This window comes from Rhinatrema bivittatum, chromosome 1, assembly GCF_901001135.1.
Source record: "Rhinatrema bivittatum chromosome 1, aRhiBiv1.1, whole genome shotgun sequence".
In the NCBI taxonomy this organism is placed as follows: domain Eukaryota; kingdom Metazoa; phylum Chordata; class Amphibia; order Gymnophiona; family Rhinatrematidae; genus Rhinatrema; species Rhinatrema bivittatum.
In genome coordinates, this window is record NC_042615.1 from 820,256,112 (window position 1) to 820,281,795 (window position 25,684).

Below are 25,684 nucleotides of genomic sequence, written 5' to 3' on the forward strand. Positions count from 1 at the left end.
ATGTGCAGGCCAGTGCAGACTTGATATTTTGCTTGAGCCAGATAATGGCCTATAAAAATAAAACTATTGCTTCTTTTCATAAAATTTTGTCACTCTATATCACCTGGAAAGAGGTATAATACTAATATATATCATGATTTCATGTCAGAGAGGTTGTAGGGCTTGTTAAATTATGGTTTCTGTATTCATTAGATTCTATATATCTTCATAAGTTGAGCACTCTGTTCATATTACCTTTATTCACTGCTGGGGAAGTGGGGTGGGTAGGGGGAGGATGGAGGGATGGGTAGGGATTTAAAAATCAGAGAACCACACAAGTTGTGCGTTTTTGTTATTTATTATGCATCATTGATTTAAATTGGCATATAGTTTGTTTACATATTATCCTGATTACTTAGGTGAAAAAGTGTATCAAAGGATTACACTTAATAGTGGGATCATGATAAATAATGTTATTTTGCTAGGTTTGTGTGTACCATGTTCTTATTCTCTGCTTTGGAAGTTTCATTGAGTTAGAGACAAAATGTTTAATGTGCTCTCTATTTATATATTGGGGTTTCTAATAAACTTTTAATTATAAAAAAAAAGAACCAGAGGCCTGATTTCTGCAGGACTAGAAGAATATCAGAATTAAAAGGAGGAGGCAGTGGAGCACAACCTGAGTTAGGAAAAATTGCAAGAGATACATTGCTAGACTCACCAGCAGGTTGGACAGGAAAGGAATACCCTGAACCAAATATATTTCAGATGGTGAAGGTGCATATATTTACATGAGTACTCAATGTGGGGAAAATTCTCTCTTTTTCTTGAGGGAAGCTCTGCTGCCTCAGCTTGTCCCAACTATGTGCTCTTCCACATTGGTGTTGAATCACAGCCAATGCTGCCTTCAGAAGGCTTGGAAACTGGAGGCTGTGGCACAGGCTGATAGCTGCTGGAGGGGCCAAGCTGCTCCATCGAGGAGATGTGAGCATGCAGAGAAGATGGCCCTGGGAAGTACATTCCCATCATGGCAGGCAGTGAGGATCCCATTTGTGTCGTCAGGGATGGGGGGTCCTGTCTCTGTGAATGTGGCAGAGTTGTTGGAGGTACCATTTGTGCGGATGCTGTTGGCATGTGAGGAGGTGCAACCAGCATGGGAAACTGTGGACCAAAAGGAGGAGATGACCACAGGGCAGGTAGAACTCCAGCCTGGGGAGCCACCACCCAGTGCGGTTGAGCAGCAAAGGCTTGTGGGGGTTGCATCCAAGACTGCAGACACCCCAGAGCATTCCAGGCTAATGGCGGCTGAGAGGGTTGCATCATCTGCAGTATCTCCCTCCACACTGTATTCTGGGGCTGCCTTTCTTCTGACATGACATTTCTCAGGTCCTGGATTGCTTGCTTGAGGCCTGCTAGCTCCTCCACTACTCTAGTATTTAGTTGGAGCATGGACACCTTAGATGGAGTGGACTGCGCATCCTCGTTGGTACTGGAGACAATGCTTTCGTCTGCTGGGCTGCTCTCCCTCTCACCAACTGCATTCTGCGAGGTTTCTGCTGTGTGGGACTGGGTATAAGAAGACTGGGTCTCCTCTGCCTTCTCTGCTTCCTCCATGACAGGGTGGCAATGCTCATGAGATGGGTGCTCGTCGGCTGCTCTCTCCTCCTCATCATTGTCCTCGTCAGTGCTTACGGACAGCATCACTGAATACCGCCTTGCTGGCTGGAGGCCACTGGGTCCAGCAGCATCAAGGTCTTCGCTTGTCTCCTTCCCTGCAAAAAAAGGAAAAGTAAACATTTTCAATATACATACGATGCGGGCTTTTTGCTTCAGTCACAGGACCTTCCTTTTTAGCTAACAGAGCTGCTCCATGGGCCCTTCTCTAGCACCTTCTGCTCCTCCACAGTTTATTAGGCCTTCCCAAGGCTGAGAAAGGTACCATGAAGCACTTGGAAAGCAGGCACAGGCAAAGAGAGGACTCACAAATTAGCATGGCTCTTGACTGCTTGCCTTATCAGCTTTGTACACCATTTCATATTTTAAAAATTTACGTATTTATATCTAAGGGGGTGACCTTTTTCTAACCCATAGAAGATGTCACAGCCCCTTACAAACATGTTTTATGTGGCTTCAGCTAGTCTGAATGCTCTTAATATGACAGAGTTGTCTCTAGACCTAGTCTTCCTGCTGTGTCAGTGTTAAATGGAGAAGCAGCACTCCTCATCATAGGTGTCAACACTGAGTGGCAGCATAGGGCCAGTATCTCCATAGAGAAGGCTCAGAGGAAAGTCAAGGAGAAGGCTTCTAGGATAAATGTTCTGGGAAGAGTAGAACAATGAAGAAAGACAGCGGGTCCAACAATTGGAGACTAGCGTACAGAGGGATACAATAGGTAAGGCATCCCACCACAGCATAGTCACCGGAATCTGAATGTGATTCTGCTACGGGCAGTTCTAGACTGTAAGGAGAGAGAAAAGGATCTAGGAGGGAAAGATTTCTAAGAATTTGCGTCTGTAGGGCGTGGATCAAAGTGGAAATGGTAGCTGTCCCGAAGACCTGACCTGTTTTGGAGTTCAGACGTGAAAAGAAATAATTTGTGTCTTTTGGTATAGAAATACTGTAGGAGCATTATACAGAATTGTTTAATGTTTGGACATTCTTTTCTCGGCCATCACTCGGTAAAGCATTTTATTTTCTACAACAGCACAGCTGTGGAGAGCCTCTTTGTTGTGTTTGTGGCATAGTTGTGGACCCCTGGTTGGGGGTGATGACTCCTCCCACAGGGAGGGGCCCCGTGGGGAACCACAGCAATAGGCTAGACTCTGACTAAGATGAACACAGGAAAGGAAGCTTTATTGTACAGCAGAAGTTGGTATGCGGAGAACGGCAGTCCTCCCTCTGGCCACAGAGTAGTCTCCAAAGATGTAGCTTAGTCTGTGCACTGCGGAGGTGCAGGGTAGGTCTCACCTGATGCTGATGAGGGAAGATCCGGTAGTGGTCCGCAGAGCGGAGTACGCTGAGAACCCTCCCTGGTGCCAAGATGAGGTGACAGATCCGGTAGTGGTCCGCAAGCAGAGTACGCCGAGAATCTGTGGTGGAGAGACAAGCAGAGAGACCAAAGGCAGAGGTACTCATTGGGTCAATATGCTGTTAGGGTGTAGCTTCCGCAAAAAGAAGGTAGCGAGGTAGGCCAGCGCCAAGCTGGAGTTCAGGCGCAGGTACTGCAGGAGCAGTAAGGCCCTCGAGGAGCGAGTACCTTAGGTTTCCTTCTGAGCAGGTACCTGGAAGAAGCAGAAGAGAGTGGAACCCCCGAGGAGTGGGTGTTTCAGAAGTCTCCTTGGAGCGAGATAACCCCAAAGGGTAGGCAGGAGCGGAAGGCCCCCGAGGAGCGGGTACCCAGAGCGTCCTGAAGCGAGTATAGGTGCGCCGAGAAGTGTCTCAGTGCAGGTCGGAATAGCAGGACTGGAATCCTTGCTAACTCGTAACATAGTTGGAACTTGGAGGTTAAGTACCCGGAGGTAGTGACGTCATGTGGTGGGGATGCCCCCGAGGTTCCCGCCATGATGTATTCATAAGGAGAGGCAATGCGCGCATGCCCTAGGAGGCCTCTGGAACATGGCAAACGCAATTGCCCATGCCAGTCCGGGGACGCCGGAGAGAATGGCAAACAGAAGCGGAGACAGCCATCTTTCTCAGAGGAGTAGGAAGAGAGAGAAAAGAGGTAAGGCAGAGAGGGCACAGCCGTCTGCGACTGACGGATGCAACAGTACCCCCCCCTTCAAACGGCCCCCTCCAGGCGGTTTGGGCTTCCGATGATGCATCTGACGGAAGCGATGGATCAAGTCCTTGTCAATGATGTTGACAAGCAGTTCCCATGAATTCTCCTCCGGTCCATATCCCTCCCAGGAGATAAGGTATTCCCATGTCTTGCCTCTCTTGCGAACATCCAGGATGTCATGAACTTTGTACTCAATATCCTCTTCTGCATCAAGATTAGTTGGTTCCGGAGTCTTCTTGGAAAATTCTGAAAGTACAAGGGGTTTTAGCAGAATCCCATGGAAGGTGTTATGTATCTTCATGGATGGAGGTAGGTTCAGGCTATACGTCAAATTCCCTAGTCGTTGGAGGATGGTAAAAGGTCTGACGTAAAGGGGTGCAAAGCGTGCTGAAGGTATTTTTAGATGGAGAAATTTGGGACTCAACCAGACCTTGTCTCCAGGTTTAAATTGAAGTGCCTTCCTGTGGTGGGCATCATAGGTTTTCTTGGCCTTTTGGCCTGCTTTAAGGATCAGTTCCTTGGTTTGTTTCCGGAGCTGTTGTAGCTCAGCTGCAGTGGTCGGAGCTGCTGGAGAGGCCACAGACAACGGTAGCAGCAGAGGAGGTAGTGTTTGACAACCATAAATGACTTGGAAAGGAGTGGATCCTGTAGCTGTGGCAGGATGTGAATTGATGGCAAACTCTGCCCAAGGTAGCAGCTCTGCCCAATCACTTTGTCTTGTGTTAACGTAGGATTGTAGGAACTGTTTTTTTTTTTTTTACTAATAATTTTTATTTAAAGTTTCAGAATACAACATAAGGAAAACAGCACAACTGTAGAAAACAGGATACATAAGTATGTCAGATATCAGCGCCGTATTCCTTCCCCCCCCCCAATATATAGCCCACCCCCCCACCCTACATCCATGTGCTCGTGGGAAGACCGTAATCCAAATCCAAGAACAATAAAAAAGAAGGAAAACCAAGGAGGAAGTAAGAGCAGTGGTCAAAGAAAGGAGCAGTAATGGCATACATCAATTCAAATTTGCACAAACTCAGGGCTCCGTCCCAACTTAAAGCTGTATCTGTTGTTTCTCCCAACGCAGGTAAGGAGTCCACGCAGAGTGGAACTTGGAGGTGTCCGCATGAAGAGTCGCCGTGATCGCCGCCAATTGACAAGAAAGATGAACCTTATGTTGGACAACTTGTAGCGAGGGAACATCTGCTGACTTCCAGACTTGTGCTATTGCCAACCGGGTTATAATAAAAACTTGATTGCAAAAGGGAGTGTATTTCTTTCGGAGATGCAGAGGTGGATGGTGGAGGAGCATAAAACTAGCCTTGTATAGTCCAGAGGTTCCCAAAAGCTGCTCCAACCACTTTGCCACCTCAGTCCACAAGTCCCGTACCTTGGGGCATTGCCACCATATATGAAAGAAAGTCCCCGGGTTGCCGCAGCCCCGCCAGCATTGAGCGTCCAGGGAAGGATAGATTGTAGGAACTGTTTAAGCGTTCTGTTCATTCTTTCGGTTTGCCCATTGGATTGGGGGTGATATGTCAAATTTCTGACAAAGTGCTCTCCAAAACTTTGCAGTAAATTGGACACCTCTGTCAGACAAGATGTGTTTGGGCATCCCATGGAGGCGAAAGATGTGTTTGACAAAAAGCCTTGCTAGTTCAGCTGCAGACGGTAGACCTGGCAGAGCCACAAAATGTGCCATTTTAGAGAAGCGATCAATGGTGACCCAGATTGCATTGTTGCCATCAGAATGTGGCAGTTCTACTACAAAGTCGGTCGCTATATGCGTCCACGGTTCATCTGACAGAGGTTGTAGAAGGCCCCAGGGTCATCCGGCAGAAGGCTTCTGTCTTGCACAGGTAGCACAGGAAGACACATAGGTTTGTACATCCTTCTTTATTGTAGACCACCAATAATATTGTTGAAGCAAGGCAAGTGTACAGCTCTGCCCAGGATGACCGGGAGTCGTGTGTCCATCTTAACAGTTTCTTTCTCAGATTCCGTTGCACTATCGTTCTCCCAGGAGGAACTGTATGTGTGGCTGCAAGAATCACCTTCTCAGGGTTGATGATGTGGCGAAGTTCGTCCGGTACATCTTCCGGGGAAAAAGAGCATGAAAGGGCATCCGCTCAGACATTCTTATCTCCTGGACAATATTTGAGTAAGAAGTCAAACCTGTTGAAGAACAGTGACCATCTAGCCTGTCAGTGGTTAAGCCATTGAGCGTGGTGAAGTATACCAAAATTTGATGTTGGGCACCCTCCTGCCAGGGGCGCCACTCTTCGAAAGCCAGCTTTATAGCGAGTAGTTCTTTGTTTCCAATTCCATAATTTTTTTCAGCAGGAGAAAAGCATCTCGAGAAGAAGGAGCAAGGATGGAGAACATTGGAGTCGCTGTGCTGACCTAAGACTGCTCCCATGCTGACGTCGGAGGCGTTGACCTCGATGATGAATGGGCGAGGCTTTTTCTGCCTCGCTCATGTTCTCCCACCCTTCCCCCGGGATGAGACAGAGGTGAGAGAGCTCCTTCCTGGCCATGTCTGCCTCGCTCAAGTTCTCTCCTCCTTCCCCTGGGATGAGACAGAGGTGAGAGAGCTCCTACCTGGCTTTTTCTGCCTCTCATGTTCTCCCCCCCTCCCCCCAGGATGAGATAGAGGTGAGAGAGTTCCTTCCTGGCTTTCTCTGCCTCGCTCATGTTCTCCTCCCCCTTCCCCCGGGATGAGACAGAGGTGAGAGAGCTCCTTCCTGGCTTTTTCCTACCTCTCTCATGTTCTCTCCCCTCAGTATGAGACAGAGGTGAGAGAGCTCCCTCCTGGCTTTTTCTCCCTCTCATGTCCTCCCCCCCTCCCACCGGGATGAGACAGAGGTGAGAGAGCTCCTTCCTGGCTTTTTCTGCCTCTCTCATGTTCTCCCCCTCCCCCCCCCCCCCCCCCCCCACCCCCCCCCCCGGGATGAGACAGAGGTGAGAAAGCTCCTTCCTGGCTTTTTCTGCCTCACTCATGTTCTCCCCCCTTCCCCCGGGATGAGACAGAGGTGAGAAAGCTCCTTCCTGGCTTTTTCCTGCCTCTCTCATTTTCTCCCCCCTCTCCCCAGGATGAGACAGAAGTGAGAGAGCTCCTTCCTGGTTTTTTCTGCCTCTCTCATGTTCTCCTCCCCTCCCCCCGGGATAAGACAGAGGTGAGTGAACTCCTTCCTGGCTTTTTCTGCCTCATGTTCTCTCCCCCTTCCCCTGGGATGAGACAGAGGTGAGAGAGCTCCTTCCCGGCTTTTTCTGCCTTGCTCATGTTCTGCCCCCCTTCCCCCAGGATGAGACAGAGGTGAGAGAATTCCCTCCTGGCTTTTTCTGCCTCTCATGTTCTCTCTCCCCGGGATGAGACAGAGGTGATAGAGCTCCTCCAGGCTTTTACTGCCTCGCTCATATTCTCTCCCCCTTCCCCCAGGATGAGACAGAGGTGAGAGAGCTCCTTCCTGGCTTTTTCCTACCTCGCTCATGTTCTCTCACCCTTCCCCCGGGATGACACAGTGGTGAGAGAGCTCCTTCCTGGCTTTTTCTGCCTCTCTCATGTTTTCCCCCCTGCCCTCGGGATGACAGAGGTGAGACAGCTCCTTCCTGGCTTTTTCTGCCTCTCTCATGTTTTCCCCCCCTCCCCCCCAGGATGAGACAGAGGTGAGAGAGCTCCTACCTGGATTTTTCTGCCTTGCTCAAGTCCTCCCCCCCTTCCCCCGGGATCAAACAGAGGTGAGAGAGCTCCTTCCTGGCTTTTTCCTGCCTCTCTCATGTTCTCCCCCCAGGATGAGACAGAGGTGAGAAACTCCTTCCTGGCATTTTCCTGCCTCTCATTTTCTCTCCCCCCCACCCCAGGATGAGAGAGCTCCCTCCTGGCTATTTCCTGCCTCTCTCATGTTCTCCCCCCCTCCCCCCGGGATAAGACAGAGGTGAGAGAGCTCCTTCCTGGCCTTTTCTGCCTCGCTCATGTTCTCTTCCCCTTCCCCTGGGATGAGACAGAGGTGAGAGAGCTCCTTCCTGGTTTTTTCTGCCTCGCTCATGTTTCCCCCCCTCCCCACGGGATGAGACAGAGGTGAGAGAGCTCCTTCCTGGCCTTTTCTGCTTCTCTCATGTTCTCCCCCCTCCCCCGGGGATGAGACAGAGGTGAGAGAGCTCCTTCCAGGCTTTTTCTGCCTCGCTCATGTTCTCTCTCCCTGGGATGAGACAGAGGTGAGAGAGCTCCTACCTGGCCTTTTCTGCCTTGCGCATGTCCTCCCCCCTTTCCCCCGGGATGAGACAAGAGGTGAGAGAGCTCCTTCCTGGCTTTTTCCTGCCTCTTATTTTCTCTCCTCCCCCCCCCCCCCCCCCGGGATGAGATAGAGATGAGTGAGCTCCCTCCAGGCTTTTTCCTGCCTCTCTCATGTTCTCCCCCCTCCCCTCGGGATGAGACAGAGGTGAGAGAGCTCCTTCCTGGCTTTTTCTGCCTCTCTCATGTTCTCCCCCCTCCCCCCAGGATAAGACAGAGGTGAGAGAACTCCCTCCTGGCTTTTTCTGCCTCTCATGTTCTCTCTCCCTGGGATGAGACAGAGGTGAGACAGCTCCTTCCTGGCTTTTTCCTGCCTCTCTCATGTTCTCCCCTCTCCCTTCGGGATGAGACAGAGGTGAGAGAGCTCCTTCCCGGCTTTTTCCTGCCTCTCTCATGTTCTCCCCCCCTCTCCCCGGGATGAGACAGAGATGAGAGAGCTCCCTCCTTGCTTTTTCCTGCCTCTCTCATGTTCTCCCCCCTCCCTTCGGGATGAGACAGAGCTGAGAGAGCTCCCTTCTGGCTTTTTCTCCTCTCTCATGTTCTCCCCCCCTCTCCCCGGGATGAGACAGAGATGAGAGAGCTCCCTTCTAGCTTTTTCTGCCTCTCTCTTGATCTCTCTCCCCAGGATGAGACAGAGGTGAGAGAGCTCCCTCCTGGCTTTTTCTGCCTGTCTCATGTTCTCCCCCCCTCCCCCTGAGATGAGACAGAGGTGAGTGAGCTCCTTCCTGGCATTTTCTGCCTCATGTTCTCTCCCCCTTTCCCCAGGATGAGACAGAGGTGAGAAGTCCTTCCTGGCTTTTTCCTGCCTCTGCTCATGTTTCCCCCCACCCCCGGGGTGAGACAGAGATGACTCGGTCCTCGCGCTGAGTTTTACCTGAGCGCTGCTCCCGTCGCCGGGGGTCCGCGGTCCGCACCGCCCGCCCCAGGAGCTTTGCCACGAGCTGGTAGCACTCGGGCGGGAGGTTGTCCTGCGACGCGTGGTCCGCCTGGAAGTGCCGCTTCGTTTCACTCCACTTCCTCCGGCACTGCCTGACGGTGCGGCGGTAGCCGTTGGTTTTCAGGACCGAGCAGACCACCTGCCACCACCTCTCGTGGGGCTTGCTGCTGAAGCGCACGAGCTGCTCTTTCCCCCGGGACTCGGCCACCGCCTCGAGGAGGAGGCGCAGCTCCTGCTGGCTCCAGCGCTGGCCCGCGGGCATCCTTGCGGCGCTTCGGCTCAGTACCCTTCCCGTGTGAGCGAGAGACGGGTGCCGAAGCCGCGGAACCGGATGCGTGAGCGAGCGGCTGCTGCTACTCTCTGAAGATTAGGAATTGTTCTGCACACAGATGGCAAGCAACCGGAGCAGAGGGAGGACTGGCGACGCTGCAGGTGCAGAAAGCGCCGGTCCTAGAACCTCCCAGCTCACACGCACAGGCGCTTTTCTCCCAGCGCTGCACAGGCTTCCCATCCCCTGTTGCACAATATACTGAATAACAACAACAAAAAAAAGGCCTGAAGCTATAGGAGCTGCTTGTGCCCTCCCTCTCTGCACTTCATCTCCTCCAGATTTTTTATTCTTAAATTGTTTTCACAAGAACTTAGATTAAGTGAGTCACAGTTGAATAAGTGCCAAACTAACAACTCTTAAGTTCCTCATAATAATACAGTGCAAATCATTCTCTCTGACACTTATGAACAGAATGTCTATTCAGTGTAACCACTGTGGCTCATGTCCCAAGGCAAAACAGGTGGAGACTTCAGAGTTGTCCAATTTCCTTTTAGCTATCTGCTCTGAAAAAGATGTTGTCTAGGCTTTGAAAAACTCCCCTACCTCAAGGTATTTAGAATATCACATGCAACTCCTCCAGAGGATTCAGAAACTGACTTAAAAATGGATTTAAGTGACCTGAGACCCTCAGATCCCCACTCTCTTCAACCAAGCAGCACCCAGAATATCTGCCACCACTTCCACAAAGGAGGTGAAAATCCAGGAATAAATGGATTACAGTGGGTTCTGAAAGAACAGGATATTTGCCAACATTTCACAAAGGAGGTGAAAATCTAGGAATAAATGGATTATAGTGGGCTCTGATAGAACAAGACCTGTGACCCACAAACACCCACTCTCCACAACCAAACAGAATCCAGGATATCTGCCAACACTTCCACAGAGGGAAAAACCCAGGAATAAATGGATTACAGTGGGTTTTGACAGAACAAGACCTGTGACCCCAGACACCCACTCTCCTCAACCAACCAGCATCCAGGATATCTGCCACCACTTCCACAAAGGAGGCGAAAATCCAGGAATAAATGGATTACAGTGGGCTCTAATAGAACACGACCTGTGACCCACAGACACCCACTCTCCTCAACCTAGCAGCATCCAGAATATCTGCCACCACTTCCACAAAGGAGGTGAAAATCCAGGAATAAATGGATTACAGTGGGCTCTGATAGAACATGATCTGTGACAAAGAGACACCTACTCTCCATGATGATACCCTTTCATAATGCCTTTTCTGCATTGGATAATGAAGATGCTCCTGCAACAGAGAATTATTTATTTAGTGTATTTAGCTCACACCTTTTCATTGATGCTTAAGGTGAGTTACATCCAGGTACAATAGGTATTTTTCTTGTCCCCAGAGGGCTCACAGTTTAAGAGACATTAAGTGGTAACCAAAAGAATGAAGACAGAAACCCTTTAACATTATCACATGTCATAAAAAAAAGTTCCTGCTGGGAGCCTCAATCATGAGAAGAACTAATTTGGGAACTCATTTTCAGAGGAGCACAATAGTTAAATGCATTCCAGGTTCTAGTAGAAATGCAGACCAGGTAGTCAATGCAATAATAGAAGAAAACAGGCACTCTGATATCAATGTTATCCATCTAGGGACCAATGACATTGCTAGAAACAATATCCAAGCAGTACAGAAAGATTTCCATAACCTAGTGTAAACCACTGCTCCTGTTGGGTGAAGACTGCTGTCGTGCCCAAGGTTGATGTTAAGGGTGTAATCATAAGACCAGGGCAGCAAGCTCTCAGATGTTACCCACAAGGTTGCAGTTTAATGCCCTCCTCCCTGTTGCGTCCATCGGTGCTAGATGGCTTCGCCCTGTTTGCCTCACCTTGTTCACGGCTCCTCCCGCTTACCTTGGGAAAATGGCTACCGCCGCGTCTACAAGCCGCCCTCTCCGGCGTCCCCGGAACGGCTATGGTGCTGCCTCCCGCCATGCTCCTCCCAAGGACCTACTAGGGTGCGCGTGCTCCACCCATGTCTTTATTCCAGTATTGGCGCGAACCTCGGGGGCGTCCCCCTCTACTGATGTCACGCCATCTGGGTATATAGCCTGTACTATTTTGCTAGCTCGTTGAGTTAGCAAGGATTGGTCTCGGCCGGTCTAAGCTACTCTACCGCTTCCGTGCTGCCGCTGGAAGCTCTCTCTCTGCCCTTCGGGGGTAATTGCTAACCTGGGTACCCGCTCCTCGGGGCCCCTCTGCTTTATTTCAGGTGCCTTACAGGGATCAGGTACTCGCTCCTCGAGGGCCTGCTCTCCCTGCCTCAGTGCCTGTACCATCTACTTCAACCTGGTGGAATTGCATACCTACAGCAACCATCTAGTGAGTAATCTAACTCTCAGTCTATCTCATCCACAGTACTGCCTTACTGGGAAACCTACACCGGAATCCCCCATACCAACAGGGTGAGAAGGGTCCCCTCTGCCGAGGGTCCCGAGACTACTACTTCCAGACTACCTCACTACTGCCATCTCTGGTGGTATACTCCAAGCTGTATAATAAAAGAACTAACTCTGTGTTTGTGCATCTTGAGTCTAGCCCAGTTCTGTGGCTCCCCATGGGGCTCCTCCCCGTAGGCGTGGTCATCTGCCTCAGTACCCAAGAATCCACCCAAACACCGCTTAACCATAACAGATTGCTATCTCCATGGATTCAGCTCAGCTCACCGCATTACAGGCCATTCCAGGCCTGGCCCAGCGAATCTCCGAACAGCAGAATGCGCTGGAGGGTTTGACCGCTGCCTTCAACCTGCTGCACACACAGATGAACTTACCCAGCACAGGTAAAGAAGTTACACCGCCAGAAGTGACAGTCAAGACTATAGTACCTCTATTTGTTCCTACACGCTTCTTGGGGGAAGTCTGGAGATGTAGAGGTTTTCTTAACCAGTGTTGCATGCACTTTTCCCTGCAACCTAGCCATTTCCCCACAGCTTATGCCAAGACTACCTATATCTTATGTTATCTGGACGGAAAAGCGTTGACTTGGGCCCCTTCGCTTTGGGAGCGCGAGGATCCTATTCTACATGACCTTGAAGGATTCCTCGAGCTGTTCAAATCAGTTTTTGATGACCCTGCCTGGTATACCACTGCAGGATCTTCATTGGTTCACTTGAAGCAAGGTACTAAACCTTTAGCTGACTTCGCTATCGAATTCAAGACACTGGTGTCTGAAATAAATAGGACCCTAAATGCCTGAAGACCCTCTTCTTTGAAGGACTGAACTCTCGTTTGAAGGACGAGCTCACTGCTCGTGAAATGCCTGAGACCTTGCTGAACTAGTGAAGTTGGCAACAAGAATTGATCGCCGACTTCGTGACAAGGTTCAAGAGACTAAGACTCCCAGAAGAGCGGTGGTGGTCCCGCTTCACAAGAGTGGGAACAGAGAAGAGGCTGGTAACTACAGACCAGTTAGCCTCACTTCAGTGGTGGAAAACGTAATGGAGTCACTGTTGAAAGAGAGAATAGTGAACTATCTACAGTCGGGAGAATTGATGGACCAGAGGCAGCATGGATTCACTAGGGGAAGATCCTGTCAGACAAATCTGATTGACTTTTTTGACTGGGTAACCAAGGAATTGGATCAAGGAAGAGCACTCAATGTCATCTACTTGGATTTCAGCAAGGCTTTTGATATGGTCCTGCACAGGAGACTGGTGAATAAAATGAGAAGCTTAGGAGTGAGTGCCGAGGTGGTGGCCTGGATTGCAAACTGGTTGACGGACAGAAGACAATGTGTGATGGTAAATGGAACTCTCTCTGAAGAGAGAGCGGTTTTAAGCGGTGTACCGCAAGGATCGGTGTTGGGACCGGTCCTGTTCAATATCTTTGTGAGCGACATTACAGACGGGATAGAAGGAAAGGTTTGTCTTTTTGCGGATGACACTAAGATTTGCAACAGAGTGGACACGCCGGAAGGAGTGGAGAGAATGAGACGGGATTTAAGGAAGCTGGAAGAGTGGTCGAAGATATGGCAGCTGAGATTCAATGCCAAGAAGTGCAGAGTCATGCATATGGGGAGTGGAAATCTGAATGAACTGTATTCGATGGGGGGAGAAAGGCTGATGTGCACGGAGCAGAAGAGAGACTTTGGGGTGATACTGTCTAATGATCTGAAGTTGGTGAAACAATGTGGCAAGGCGATAGCTAAAGCCAGAAGAATGCTGGGCTGCATAGAGAGAGGGATATCGAGTAAGAAAAGGGAAGTGATTATCCCATTGTATAGGTCCTTGGTGAGGTCTCACCTGGAGTACTGTGTTCAGTTCTGGAGACCGTATCTCCAAAGAGACAGAGACAAGATGGAGGCGGTCCAGAGAAGGGCGACCAAAAGGGTGAATGGTCTGGAGGAAAGGAGGAGCAGAGGTGACATGATACAGACTTTCAGATACTTGAAAGGTTTTAATGATCCAAAGACAATGACAAACCTTTTCCGTCAGAAAAAAATCAGCAGAATCAGGGGTCACAATTTGAAGCTCCAAGGAGGAAGACTCAGAACGAATGTCAGGAAGTATTTCTTCACGGAGAGGGTGGTGGATGCCTGGAATGCCCTTCCGGAGGAAGTGGTGAAGACCAGCTTGGAGTAGAGACGGCGGAGGGGGGATATGATAGAGGTCTTTAAGATCATGAGAGGTCTTGAATGAGTAGATGTGAGTCGGTTATTTTCACTTTCGAATAATAGAAGGACTAGGGGGCATTCCATGAAGTTAGCAAGTAGCACATTTAAGACTAATCGGAGAAAATTCTTTTTCACTCAACGCACAATAAAGCTCTGGAATTTGTTGCCAAAGGATGTGGTTAGTGCAGTTAGTGTAGCTGGGTTCAAAAAAGGTTTGGATAAGTTCTTGGAGGAGAAGTCCATTAAAGGAAAATTAGTTTCTTACCTGATAATTTTCGTTCCTGTAGTACCAAGGATCAGTCCAGGACACCTGGGTTGTGACTCCGCACCAGTAGATGGAGACAGACTAAAACTTGTGGGCGGAGCTATATAAGCCCCTGTGCCAGTCACAGCCCCTCAGTCATACGTAATGTCAAAGTAGAAACCCAAAGGGGCAACCATAGCTAACTAACAAAACTTGCCATTTAATCGGAAACAATTCCAACTCCTGCGGGAACCGGACTCCCCAACCGGGAGAGCGAACAAGCGGTGAGCGCAAGGAAACAACGATGAGCGGACTCTCCGTCAGCGGGCGGGATCCTGGACTGATCCTTGGTACTACAGGAACGAAAATTATCAGGTAAGAAACTAATTTTCCTTTCCCTGTACGTACCAGGATCAGTCCAGGACACCTGGGATGTACCAGAGCCAACTTACTGAGGGTGGGAAGCAGAGAGTCCTGCTCGGAGTACCCTCTCTCCAAACCCTCCGACCTCAGCGGCCTGAACATCCAGACGGTAATGTCTGACGAAGGTATGCAACGACTGCCAGGTAGCCGCCCTACAAATCTCTTGGGGCGACACCTGAGAAGACTCCGCCCAGGACGCAGCTTGAGACCTTGTCGAATGAGCCCGAAGACCCACCGGCGGAGTCTTTCCCCGTACAAAGTACGCTGAGCCTATGGCCTCTTAGAGCCAACGGGCGATCGTCGTGCGAGACGCTGAAGCCCCTTTCTTGGGACCAGAAAGGAGGACAAACAGATGATCCGTTATCCGAAAAGGATTAGTGACCTCCAGATAGCGAAGGAGGGACCTCCTCACATCCAGCTTTCGTAAGTCTCCCGTCTTCGGATCCGACGACTCCCCGACCGCGAAAGCGGGAAGTTCAACGGATTGATTCAAATGAAAAGCCGAGACGACCTTCGGAAGAAAGAAGGGCCAGTGCGCAAGGAAACGCCTGTGGCGGAGAGTCGCGAGGATGGCTCCCTACATGACCACGCCTGCAATTCCGAGATACGGCGTGCCGAAGAAATCGCCACCAGAAACACGGTCTTCAACGTGAGATCCTTGACAGTAGAGCGCTGCAAAAGGCTCAAACAGTGCCGAACATAAGGCAGAAAGAACCCAATTAAGATTCCAAGCCGGACAGGAAGGACGCAAGGGAGGACGGAGATGCTTAGCCCCCTTCAGGAAACGGGCTATATCCGGGTGAAGAGCCAGAGGGGATCCCCCCGACCTTTCCCCGCAAACAACCAAGTGCCGCCACTTGGACCCGTAGGGAACTGCACCCCAAGCCTCTGGCCAGTCCCACCTGGAGGAAAGCCAGAATATCAGAGACCGCAGCGACGGTGGGATCCAAACCTCGCTTCATACACCAATCCTCAAAAACTACCTAGACCCTGACATAAGCCAGGGACGGAGACTGTTTCCGGGACCTCAGCAGCGTAGCAATAACCGCGTCCGAGCAAACTTTGCTCTTTAACCGATTCCTCTCAAAAAGCATGCCGCGAGACAAAAGTGATCCGCATCCTCCAAACAGACGGGGCCCTGATGAAGCAGCCCCGCGAAGTCGTGGAGACGAAGGGGAGCCTCCACCGACAACTGAATGAGGTCTGCGAACCATGGACGGCGTGGCCACTCCGGTGCCACCATGATCACGTTGGATGGGTGCAATTCTACGCGCCGCAGGATCTTGCCGATCAGTGGCCACGGGGGAAACACGTACAGCAGCACATCCGTCGGCCAAGGGAGCACCAGCGCATCGACGCCCTCTGCTCCCTGCTCTCGACGCCGACTGTAAAAAACGCGGAGCCTTCGCATTGTGCCACGTGGCCATCAGATCCAAGTGGGGAACTCCCCACGTCCTGCAGAGGAGAAGAAACGCCTCATCCGCCAGTTCCCACTCTCCGGGATCTAGACGATGCCTGCTGAGAAATCCGCCTGCACGTTGTCGACCCCGGCAATGTGAGACGCTGCTATGCTGCTGAGATGTTGTTCCGACCAGGCCATCAAAATTCTCACCTCTTCCGCCACCAGTGGACTTCTCGTCCCTCCTTGACGATTGATGTAGGCCACGGTGGTTGCGTTGTCTGACAGTACTCTGACCGCCTGTCCCCGCACCAAGGGTAAGAAGGCTTGGAGAGCCAGACAGACCGCTCTGGACTCGAGGCGGTTGATGGACCATTGAGCTTGTGACGCTGACCAACGACCTTGCACAGACTTCCCTAGGCAAACTGCTCCCCAGCCGGAGAGACTGGCATTCGTGGCCACCACCGTCCAGTCGGGAACGAGAAGGGATACGCCACAGGACAGATGACTTGGATCCAGCCACCAAAGAAGACTGGATCACGCCGGACCCACAAGCGGGAGCGGTAGGTAGAAATCCTCCGAAACTGGTGTCCAACGGGACAGCAAAGAAGACTGCAATGGCCGCAGGTGAGCGAACGCCCAGGGTACCAACGCAAGCGTTGAAGCCATAGACCCCAGCACCGTCAGGTAATCGCAGACTCGTGGACGGCGAAGAGACAACAGACGCCGCACCTGAGATTGCAGTTTGCATATCCGATCTTGAGAGAGGATTACCCTGCCCCGTTTCGTGTCGAATAAGGCCCCCAGATATTCCAAGGACTGAGTGGGAGCCAAATAACTTTTGTTGTAATTGACCACCCAGCCTAGGGACTGCAAGAGCTGGAGGACCCTGTCCACCGCCCGTCGACACTGACTCTCTGACTTCGCCCGAATCAGCCAGTCATCTAGGTAAGGATGAACCAGAAGACCTTCCCGTCGCAGCTGCGCCGCCACTACCACCATCACTTTCGTGAATGTTCGAGGCGCCGTTGCAAGACCAAAAAGGAAGCGCCCGAAATTGGTAGTGCCTCCCCAGAACGCAGAACCTCAGAATCTGCTGGCACGATGGCTGAATGCCCACGTGAAGGTACGCCTCCGTGAGATCCAGAGGAGCCAGAAATTCGCCCGGACGCACCGAAGCGATAACTGACCGAATCGTTTCCATTTCGAAGTGGGGAACGCGAAGACATCTGTTTACCCCTTTGAGGTCCAGAATTGGCCTTGAAGTGCCGTCCTTCTTGGGAACTACGAAGTAAATGGAGTAACGGCCCGAGCCACGCCGATCGGCAGGGACGGGGGATATGGCCCCCAAGCTTTCCAGCCGACGGAAGGTGTCCAACATCGCTGCCCTCTTCCTGGGGCCTTGCAGGGCGAGACCAGGAACTCGTCCGCTGGGATGCGAGCAAAATCTAACTCGTAGACGTGTCTAATTACGTCGAGGACCCACTGGCCCGACGTCACCCTGGTCCACTCCTCGAAATATAAAGTTAACCGCGCCCCTACATTTGGAACGGCGTGCTGCAGGCGCGACGAGAGGTGGACCGGCCGGAGTTCAATGCGAGGGCTTGGACCCCGCACTCGACGGGGCCCCGCCTTGCTCCCCGTAACGTTTCCCACGAAAGGACTGCTGCCATTGAGTGTTCCGGGAAGAAGATGGTCTATACGAAGAGCTGGTGGATCTTTGAGGGCGCAATTTCCTGGGCCCCCGGAACCGGGCACTGGCCGGAAAGGAGGGCCGCGCCCTGGCCCTATCCTCGGACAGCTTGAATGCCCTGTTCTCTCCCAGAGAAACCCTCAAATCATCCAACTCCTTGAAAGGTAACGAACCCAGGTGGGCTTTGGAAGAGCCATCCGCTGCCCAGTTGCGTAGCCACAGGAGACGGCGCGCCGAAAACTGCGGCTACTAAGGACCTAGCAGAGGTGCGCAGCAGGTTGTGGAGGGCGTCAGCTCCATAAGCTATTGCCGCCTCCACTCTATCAGCCTGAGACGCCTCCTCCGCCAACAGGCCTGCATTCGCCTGAAGGACCTGGGCCCAGCGTAAATTAGCACGCATGGCGAAGTTAGTGCAGATTGCTGCCCGCACCTCTAGGGCGGATACCTCAAATATCTTCTTGAGCTGCGCTATGAGCTTCCTGTCTTGTATATCCCGAAGGGCCGTCGCCCCCGTGACCGGGATAGTGGGCCTCTTCGTCACCGCGGAGACCGCTGAATCCACCTTTGGAAGTTGCAGAAGCTCCAGCGCCTCCTCCGGGAGCGGGTAGAGCTTATCCATGGCCTTGCTGACTTTCAACCCCAATTCTGGGGTATCCCAGTCGCACTGGATCCATATTGGCCTCCTGGCGGACCACCACTGGTGAAGCCTCTATCCCCAGGTCCTGGAGAATGGCCGGGATGAATGGCGACAGTTCCTCTCTGCGGAACAGACGGACTACCTTGGGGTCATCCCCGTCCGCTGCCTGGGTACCTGTTCCCGCGCCAGGCTGGGCGGAGCAATCCGCCCCCGTCTCCTCAGCCCCCCTCGGGGGCTCCTCGAGACCATCAGTATCCGCCGTGGAGGAATCTTCTGGATCTGACTCCTGAGGTACGCTCCGGGGAAGCCGTTTCCCTCGCGCTGGCTCCTGGGCGAGCATCGCGGTCTTTTTCGCCTTGGCAGCAAGCCCGCGAAATCCTCAGAAAAACAACCCGGATTCGGAAGAATCGGCGTTGGAATCCCCCCGGGGCCGAAGCCCCTCCTCGGCGCCCCCTCCCGCCGCGCCCTGCTGTGGGGAAAATGCGGGAGGGAGAGCCGAATCGCCTGCCGCGGTCCGCAAGAATTCCTTGCCGGTGGCCAAAATGGCCGCCGCTCCCGCGCTGAGCGGGAAAATGTCCTGAGGCCTATTTACTGGGCCTACCCCTCGCGGCGGCGAACGCACGATCCGGGCCTGAGCCCCCCGCGATGCCCCGGATGTTGCTTCACCGTCCTGGATGCAGGCCGAGCAGAGGCCCTCCCTGGAAAAGCGCACGCGCGCGCCGACCCACAGGCCTTGACTGAAGAACCGCTCGGCAAGCCGGCGACTGCGGGAAGTAAAAAACTGAGGCGCGTCAAAATTAAAGAAAAAACTAATTCGGCGACCTCCCCTCTTGCCTGCGGCGCCCCCCTGCGCGAAAACGACGGAGCAGCGACGCCGAAGCAACGGAGAGCCGGCCGCAACAAAATAAAAACAGAAAACTCTTTTTTTTTTTTTAAAAACGCTGACGCCGCTGTCCCGGGTCCTGGAGCCCTAGTCCTGCAGGGGTGAGTGAACCGGGTTCCCCGGTGTCACCCCTGACGCTGCCACTAGACCAGCCGGGTCCTCGACCCTGGCAGCGGCCTCAACCGGGGGAGGGTAGTCCCCTCAGGACCTCTCAACCCCCCTGGGAGGCAGGGCACCCGAGACTAAGGGATTAAAAGAAAACCCCAATTTGGTATATAAACAACTATGCCTAACAAAAAACCTAGCCCAAAAATTCAAACCTGACTAACACCAACACCAGAATCAGGTCAGGCAGGGCTGTGACTAGTCCTGCACCATCTACTGGAGACAGAGTAAGACTGAGGGGCTGTGACTGGCACAGGGGCTTATATGGCTCCGCCCACAAGTTTTAGTCTGTCTCCATCTACTGGTGCGGAGTCACAACCCAGGTGTCCTGGACTGATCCTGGTACGTACAGGGAATGGCTATTAATCAATTTTACTTAGGGAATAGCCACTGCTATTAATTGCATCAGTAGCATGGGATCTTCTTAGTGTTTGGGTAATTGCCAGGTTCTTGTGGCCTGGTTTTGGCCTCTGTTGGAAACAGGATGCTGGGCTTGATGGACCCTTGGTCTGACCCAGCATGGCAATTTCTTATGTTCTTATGTTCTTAAGGACTTCAAAGGGGCGTGGGATAAACACTGTGGATCCATAAAGTCTAGAGGACGTGCATGAAGAGTGGGTGGCTCGAGGGAAAGACGGCTACTGCCTGCAGATAATACCCTTATTCAATAAACACACACACGGTTAATGCAACTGCAACATTGCTCTAAGCTTCAACGGCAAGAGGAAACGTGGAAAAAGATTTGCATTCACAAAAAAGTGGGGAGTAGCTGGCTTGTTATGGCAGTTACTACCCCAAACCAAATAAACCTGATACTTCACTTTCAATACATACCCAGCATAGCTCTCTGCTTCAACGGCAGGGGAGAAAGCAAATGTTGCTTACCTGTAACAGGTGTTCTCACAGGACAGCAGGATATTAGTCCTCACATATGGGTGACATCATCAGGATGGAGCCCAATCATGAAAAACTTCTGTCAAAGTTTCTAGAACTTTGACTGGCCCCTACTGGGCATGCCCAGCATGGCACTAACCCTGCAGCCAGCAGGGGTCCCCCTTCAGTCTTGTTTTGAAAGCTACAGGCAGTGCCGAAAAATAAAAGAAAAAACGAACCCAACACCGCGGGGCGGCGGGCGGGTTTCGTGAGGACTAACATCCTGCTGACCTGTGAGAACACCTGTTACAGGTAAGCAACATTTACTTTCTCACAGGACAAGCAGGATGGTAGTCCTCAAATATGGGTAAGTACCGAGCTGAGGATGTCCGAACATGCACCAAATGTACCCAACGGCGTGCAACAGGCACAACAACTGGGGCGTGATTTGGGAGAGGGCATCCTGAACCCTAAAGGGCAGGTGGAAAGGTGTTGGTACGTCACGTTGGAAAAAGGTTACATAGGACGGATTGGCCGAAGATGGAATCCTGTCTTCCGGCTTTGTCCAAGCAATAGTGGGCTGCGAAGGTATGGAGAGAACTCCAGGTGGCAGCCCTGCAGATGTCAGGAAGCGGCACCGATCATAGGTGTGCTGCTGAAGTTGCCATGGCCCTCACAGAGTGTGCTTTAACACGGTCTTGAAAAGGAATGCCTGCTTGCTGATAGCATAAAGATATGCAGTCCGCTAACCAGGAGGAAAGAGTCTGCTTACCCACAGGTTGCCCTAATTTGTTGGGATGGAAAGAGACGAATAATTGAGTGCTCTTCCTGTGGGCAACTGTACAGTCTAGATAGAAAGCTAGAGCCCGTTTACAGTCAAGGGTATGCAGAACCTGTTCCCCTGGATTGGAATGGGACTTGGGAAAAAAGGTAGGTAGTATGATGGATTGATTAATGTGAAATTCTGAAACTACCTTAGGTAAAAACTTAGGGTGAGTGCAGAGTACCGCCCTATCCCGCAGGAGTTTAGTGTAAGGCGAATAGGTAACTAGGGCCTGTAATTCACTAACCCTGCGGGCTGAAGTGATAGCGAGAAGAAAAATCACTTTCCAGGAGAGATATTTTAGGTCACAGGAGTGAAGAGGCTCAAATGGTGGTTTCATGAGCCGACCGAGAACCAGGTTAAGGTCCCAAGAAGGGGCCGGAGGACGTAAAGGTGGCTTGATATGGAGCAAGCCCTTCAAGAAGCGTGTTACAAGGGGTTGTACCGATATAGGGACATCCCCGACACCTTTATGGAAGGCGGCTATCGCACTGACATGCATTCTGATAGAAGAGGTCTTCAGACCTGATTCTGACAAATGCCAGAGATAGTCCAAAAACTTTGGGATTGGACAAGAAAAGGAATCAAGGGACTGAGAGGTGCACCATGATGTGTACCTTTTCCATTTATAGGAGTAAGATTTTCTCGTGGAAGGCTTCCGTGAAGCAATCAAGACACGGGAAACTGGATCTGAAAGGTTGAGAAGTTGAAGTATTAACCTTTCAACATCCATGCCGTCAGTGACAAGGCCTGAAGATTGGGATGGCGTAGGCACCTGTCGTTTTGAGTGATCAGAAGTGGGTCCATTCCCAAGGGAATGTGCCTGTGGATGGAGAGATCCTGGAGAATGGGAAACCATACTTGGCGAGGCTAGTAAGGTGCTATCGGGATCATGGTTCCCTTGTCCTGACGTAGCTTCACGAGAGTCTTTGAGAGAAGTGGAAGTGGAGGGAATGCGTAGAGCAGACTGATCGCCCACGAGAGGGAGAATGCATCTCTGGGCTGAGAGTGCTTGCTCCGAATGAGGGAGCAGTAATTGTCCACTTTGTGGTTCCGAGGGGATGCGAAGAGGTCTATCCCCATTGTCGGAAGATTGAGGTTGCCACCGAAGGGTTGAGAGACCACTCGTGCAGTTGGAAGACACGACTGAGGGCCTCATTTTCCAATATCGCATTAGGGGGTGTTACCAATGCAAATGAGGCTTCTTTCGTGCAGTGGGGAAACATCGCGTGCGGCGATGTTTTCGCCATTTGCGAAAACATTAGCGCAATTCACGATGTTTTCCCAGCGTGCGATGATTCCTTGGGTGTTTCATCGCAGGACACGATAGTTCCAGACAGCCTGTTGAGAGAGAGAGAGAGAGAGAGAGAGAGAGAGAGAGAGAGAGAGAGAGAGAGAGAGAGAGAGAGAGAGAGAGAGAGAGAGAGAGAGAGAGAGAGAGAGAGAGAGAGAGAGAGAGAGAGAGACTTACTATAGTGCCTATGCCCTAGACAGGTATTTTAATCCCTATGGGAGGGCCACCTACTAACTCGGGGTGGGGATTAGGTATCAGCGTCGGGGGTTGGGGGCCACTTTCGCATTCCACATGAGACCTACGGAAAGAACAGTGGTCTCTAGTGAAGATTTGCTGCCCGTCGGAGTGAGGAAACTCACTCCAAGAGGAGATTTGGGCAACGTTCTCTCCACCTAGCTTGTTGTTGCCCAGGTAGAGTGTCCAGCAAGCTAGGTGGAGAGAACGTTGCCCAAATCTCCTCTTGGAGTGAGTTTCCTCACTCCGACGGCCAGCAAATCTTCACTAGAGACCACTGTTCTTTCCGTAGGTCTCATGTGGAATGCGAAAGTGGCCCCCAACCCCCGACGCTGATACCTAATCCCCACCCCTCTCTCTCTCTCTCAGTCAGTTTCGCCGCACACGATAAACAGGTTCCTGCTTTACATATGCTCCGCCCCCTGAATACCAAATTACTAATTTGCATTCGCAAATCGTGTTAACAGCTGTTAACGCGATTTGCGAATTTATCGCACGCGGTAAAGTGCTTGGAAAATGAGGCCCTGAGTTTGTCTGCCAACACATTGTCCACTCCCGGCAAATAGGTGGCCCTGAGGTACATCGAGTGGGAGAGAACCTCCTCCCAAATCTGCGCAGCTTCCTGACACAGAAGGAAGGAGCCTGTGCCTCCCTGCTTGTTGATGTACCACATGGCCACCTGGTTGTCTGTCTGTATCAGAGTGACCTGATTTGCTAGGTGATCCTGAAAAGCCCTGAGAGCATATCGCATCACTCAAAGCTCCAGGAAATTTATTTGGTGTTTGGCTTCCCCTGGAGACCAAGACCCTTGTGTTTGAAGATTTCCCATGTGGGCTCCCCACCTGAGGTTGGAAGCGTCGGTGGTGAGAATCACTTGAGGATCTGGCAGTTGAAAGGGCAGTCCCTGGAGGATATTGGCCTGATTTGTCCACCAGGCGAGAGACAGATGGAGTGATTTGGTGATGTGGACAATGGTTGACAGAGGCTAGATGGCTTAAATCCATTGTGACCTGAGAGTCCAATGCGTGAGTCTCATGGCCAAGCGGGCCATTGGGGTTACATGGACTGAGGATGCCATATGTCCCAAAAGGACGAGGAATTGGCGAGCTGTTGCTGCATTGTGCGATTGTAACTGGCAAGCAAGAGACACGAAAGTTAGTGCTCGTTGTCGAGGTAGAAAGGCTTTTGCCTGTAAGGTGTCCAAGTCTGCCCCAATGAACGACAAGGTTTGAGATGGGACTAAGTAGGATTTTTTGTAATTGATGAGAAATCCTAACGAAATGAGAGTGTGTAGAGTCAAATCGAGGGACGACCGAGCAATTTGCTGGATTGGAGCCCTGATTAACCAGTCGTCCAGATAGGGGTAGAAGTGAACACCTTCTTTCCTGAGGAATGCTGCGACTACCACGAGACATTTGGTAAAGACTCGTAGTGCAGATGTTAGGCCGAACAGAGGGACTCGATATTGATAATGCTCGTGGCCTACCAAAAATCGCAGGAACCTGCGATGAGCAGGGGTTATGGAAATGTGGGTGTATGCGTCCTGGAGATCCAGAGAGCAGAGCCAGTCCTCTTTTTGCAGAAGAGGTAGAAGGGATCCCAGAGTTACCATCTTGAACTTTTCCTGATGGAGGTACTTGTTGAGAGCACGCAGGTCCAGAATTGGACGAACGCCCCCTGATTTTTTTGGGGATCAGGAAGTACCGGGAATAGAACCCTAGGCCTTGCTGTGAGCGTGAGATGGGTTCTATTGCTTTTGATTGGAGTAGGGCCACCTCTTGATCGAGAATCATGGCGTGGTCGGACACTGGGGAGTCTGGTGGAAGAGCAAGAAAGTTCAGATGGTAACCCTGAGCAATGATTGCCAATACCCATTGGTCGGTGGTGATAGACTGCCACATGCTGAGAAAGTAATACAGTCGACCTCCCACTGGTATGCTTGGCAGAGGAATCTGACTGCTGCTCTCCAAGTGGGAGTCAAAAACCTGAAGCAGGCCCTGGTTGGGGAGCTGCTTGTGGTTTTTGCTTCCGAGCTTGGCGAGGTTGAGACTTTTGATAAGGTCTCATAGTACGGGACCTTTTTGGTGGTGGATAGGCCTTCCTTGGGCGGTAGAATGACCTCTTCGGGTCCTTCCTGAAAGGTGGTCTGGAAGAGGTGTCAGAGGGCATCAATGAGAGCTGTTGAGGGTCTCATGATGATCTTTTAGTTCAGCCACCATAAGCTGTATCTGTTCACCGAACAGATTGTCTCCTATACATGGTAGGCTAGCCAGGCGATCTTGCACTTCGGGGCGAAGGTCAGAAGATTTGAGCCAGGCCCATCGTCTTGCCGAAATGGCTGCTGCAGACACTCTAGAAGAAGTGTCAAATATGTCGTAAGATATTCTGATCTCATGCTTTCCTGCTTCAAATCCCTTGTTTACTAGGGTTTGAAGCTGGTCCTGGAATGGATCAGGTAAGGATTCAGAGAGGTCCTGAATCTGTTTGAAGATGATCCTATTGTATTGGGTCATATAAAGCTGGTAAGCAGCAATCCTAGAAATAAGCATGGCTCCTTGGAAGACCCATCGACCAATATTGTCTAGGAACTTCTGTTCCTTAAGAGGTGGTGTAGATGAAAAAGGTTTTGACCTTTTTGCCCTCTTTTGAGCCAACTCAACCACAACTGAGTGGTGGTCAAGTTGAGGTTTCTGAAAACCAGGGGCTGACTGAACTAAGTAGGTACTGTTAGCCTTACCATGAACTGGAGCAATAGATTCAGGATTCTCCCAGTTCTTTTTGAGAAGGTCAAGAAGAACCTGATGAATGGGAATGGAAGTGATGACTTTAGGGGCATCCAGAAATTGGAGTAATTCCATCATCTGGTGTCTATCATCCTGCTCCGTCTGAAGTTGAAAAGGAACTAGCTCAGACATTTCCTTCACAAAGCTTATGAAAGAGAGGTCCTCTGGAGGAGAACGCTTCCTACTTTCAGAAGGAGAAGGCGGTGAAGGTAGGTCATCGGTGTCCGTGGAGGTATCATCACCCCAAGTATCATAAGGATCAGCAGGCTGTTCCTTAGGGCGAGAAGG

The 25,684-nt window shown here is 51.3% G+C and overlaps 1 protein-coding gene across 2 annotated transcripts; it reads right to left on the reverse strand.

Annotated features, from left to right (window-relative positions):
- Nucleotides 1-327: 327 nt before the first annotated feature.
- LOC115078920 lies at nucleotides 328-9,507 on the reverse strand. Of its 2 annotated transcripts, XM_029582029.1 has the most exons (3): nucleotides 8,920-9,507; nucleotides 2,947-3,068; nucleotides 328-1,751 (listed from the first exon to the last, which is right to left on the reverse strand). In XM_029582029.1, exons 1-3 carry the CDS (start codon nucleotides 9,242-9,244, stop codon nucleotides 1,680-1,682), a joined length of 519 nt encoding a protein of 172 aa, XP_029437889.1. In that variant the 5' UTR covers nucleotides 9,245-9,507; the 3' UTR covers nucleotides 328-1,679. The 2 variants fall into 2 exon arrangements, with proteins under 2 accessions (XP_029437889.1, XP_029437879.1); XM_029582019.1 differs by lacking the exon at nucleotides 2,947-3,068 and having other exon boundaries at nucleotides 8,920-9,495.
- Between the last annotated feature and the right edge of the window lie 16,177 nt (nucleotides 9,508-25,684).

Bases quoted from the DNA above. Each gene is read 5' to 3' on its own strand.
- LOC115078920 (XM_029582019.1), bottom strand. From the start codon at position 9,244: ATGCCCGCGGGCCAGCGCTGGAGCCAGCAGGAGCTGCGCCTCCTCCTC. The intron at 1,752-8,919 runs GTAAAACTCAGC...CTTTTTTTGCAG, and splicing joins GCGACGGGAGCAGCGCTCAG to GGAAGGAGACAAGCGAAGAC.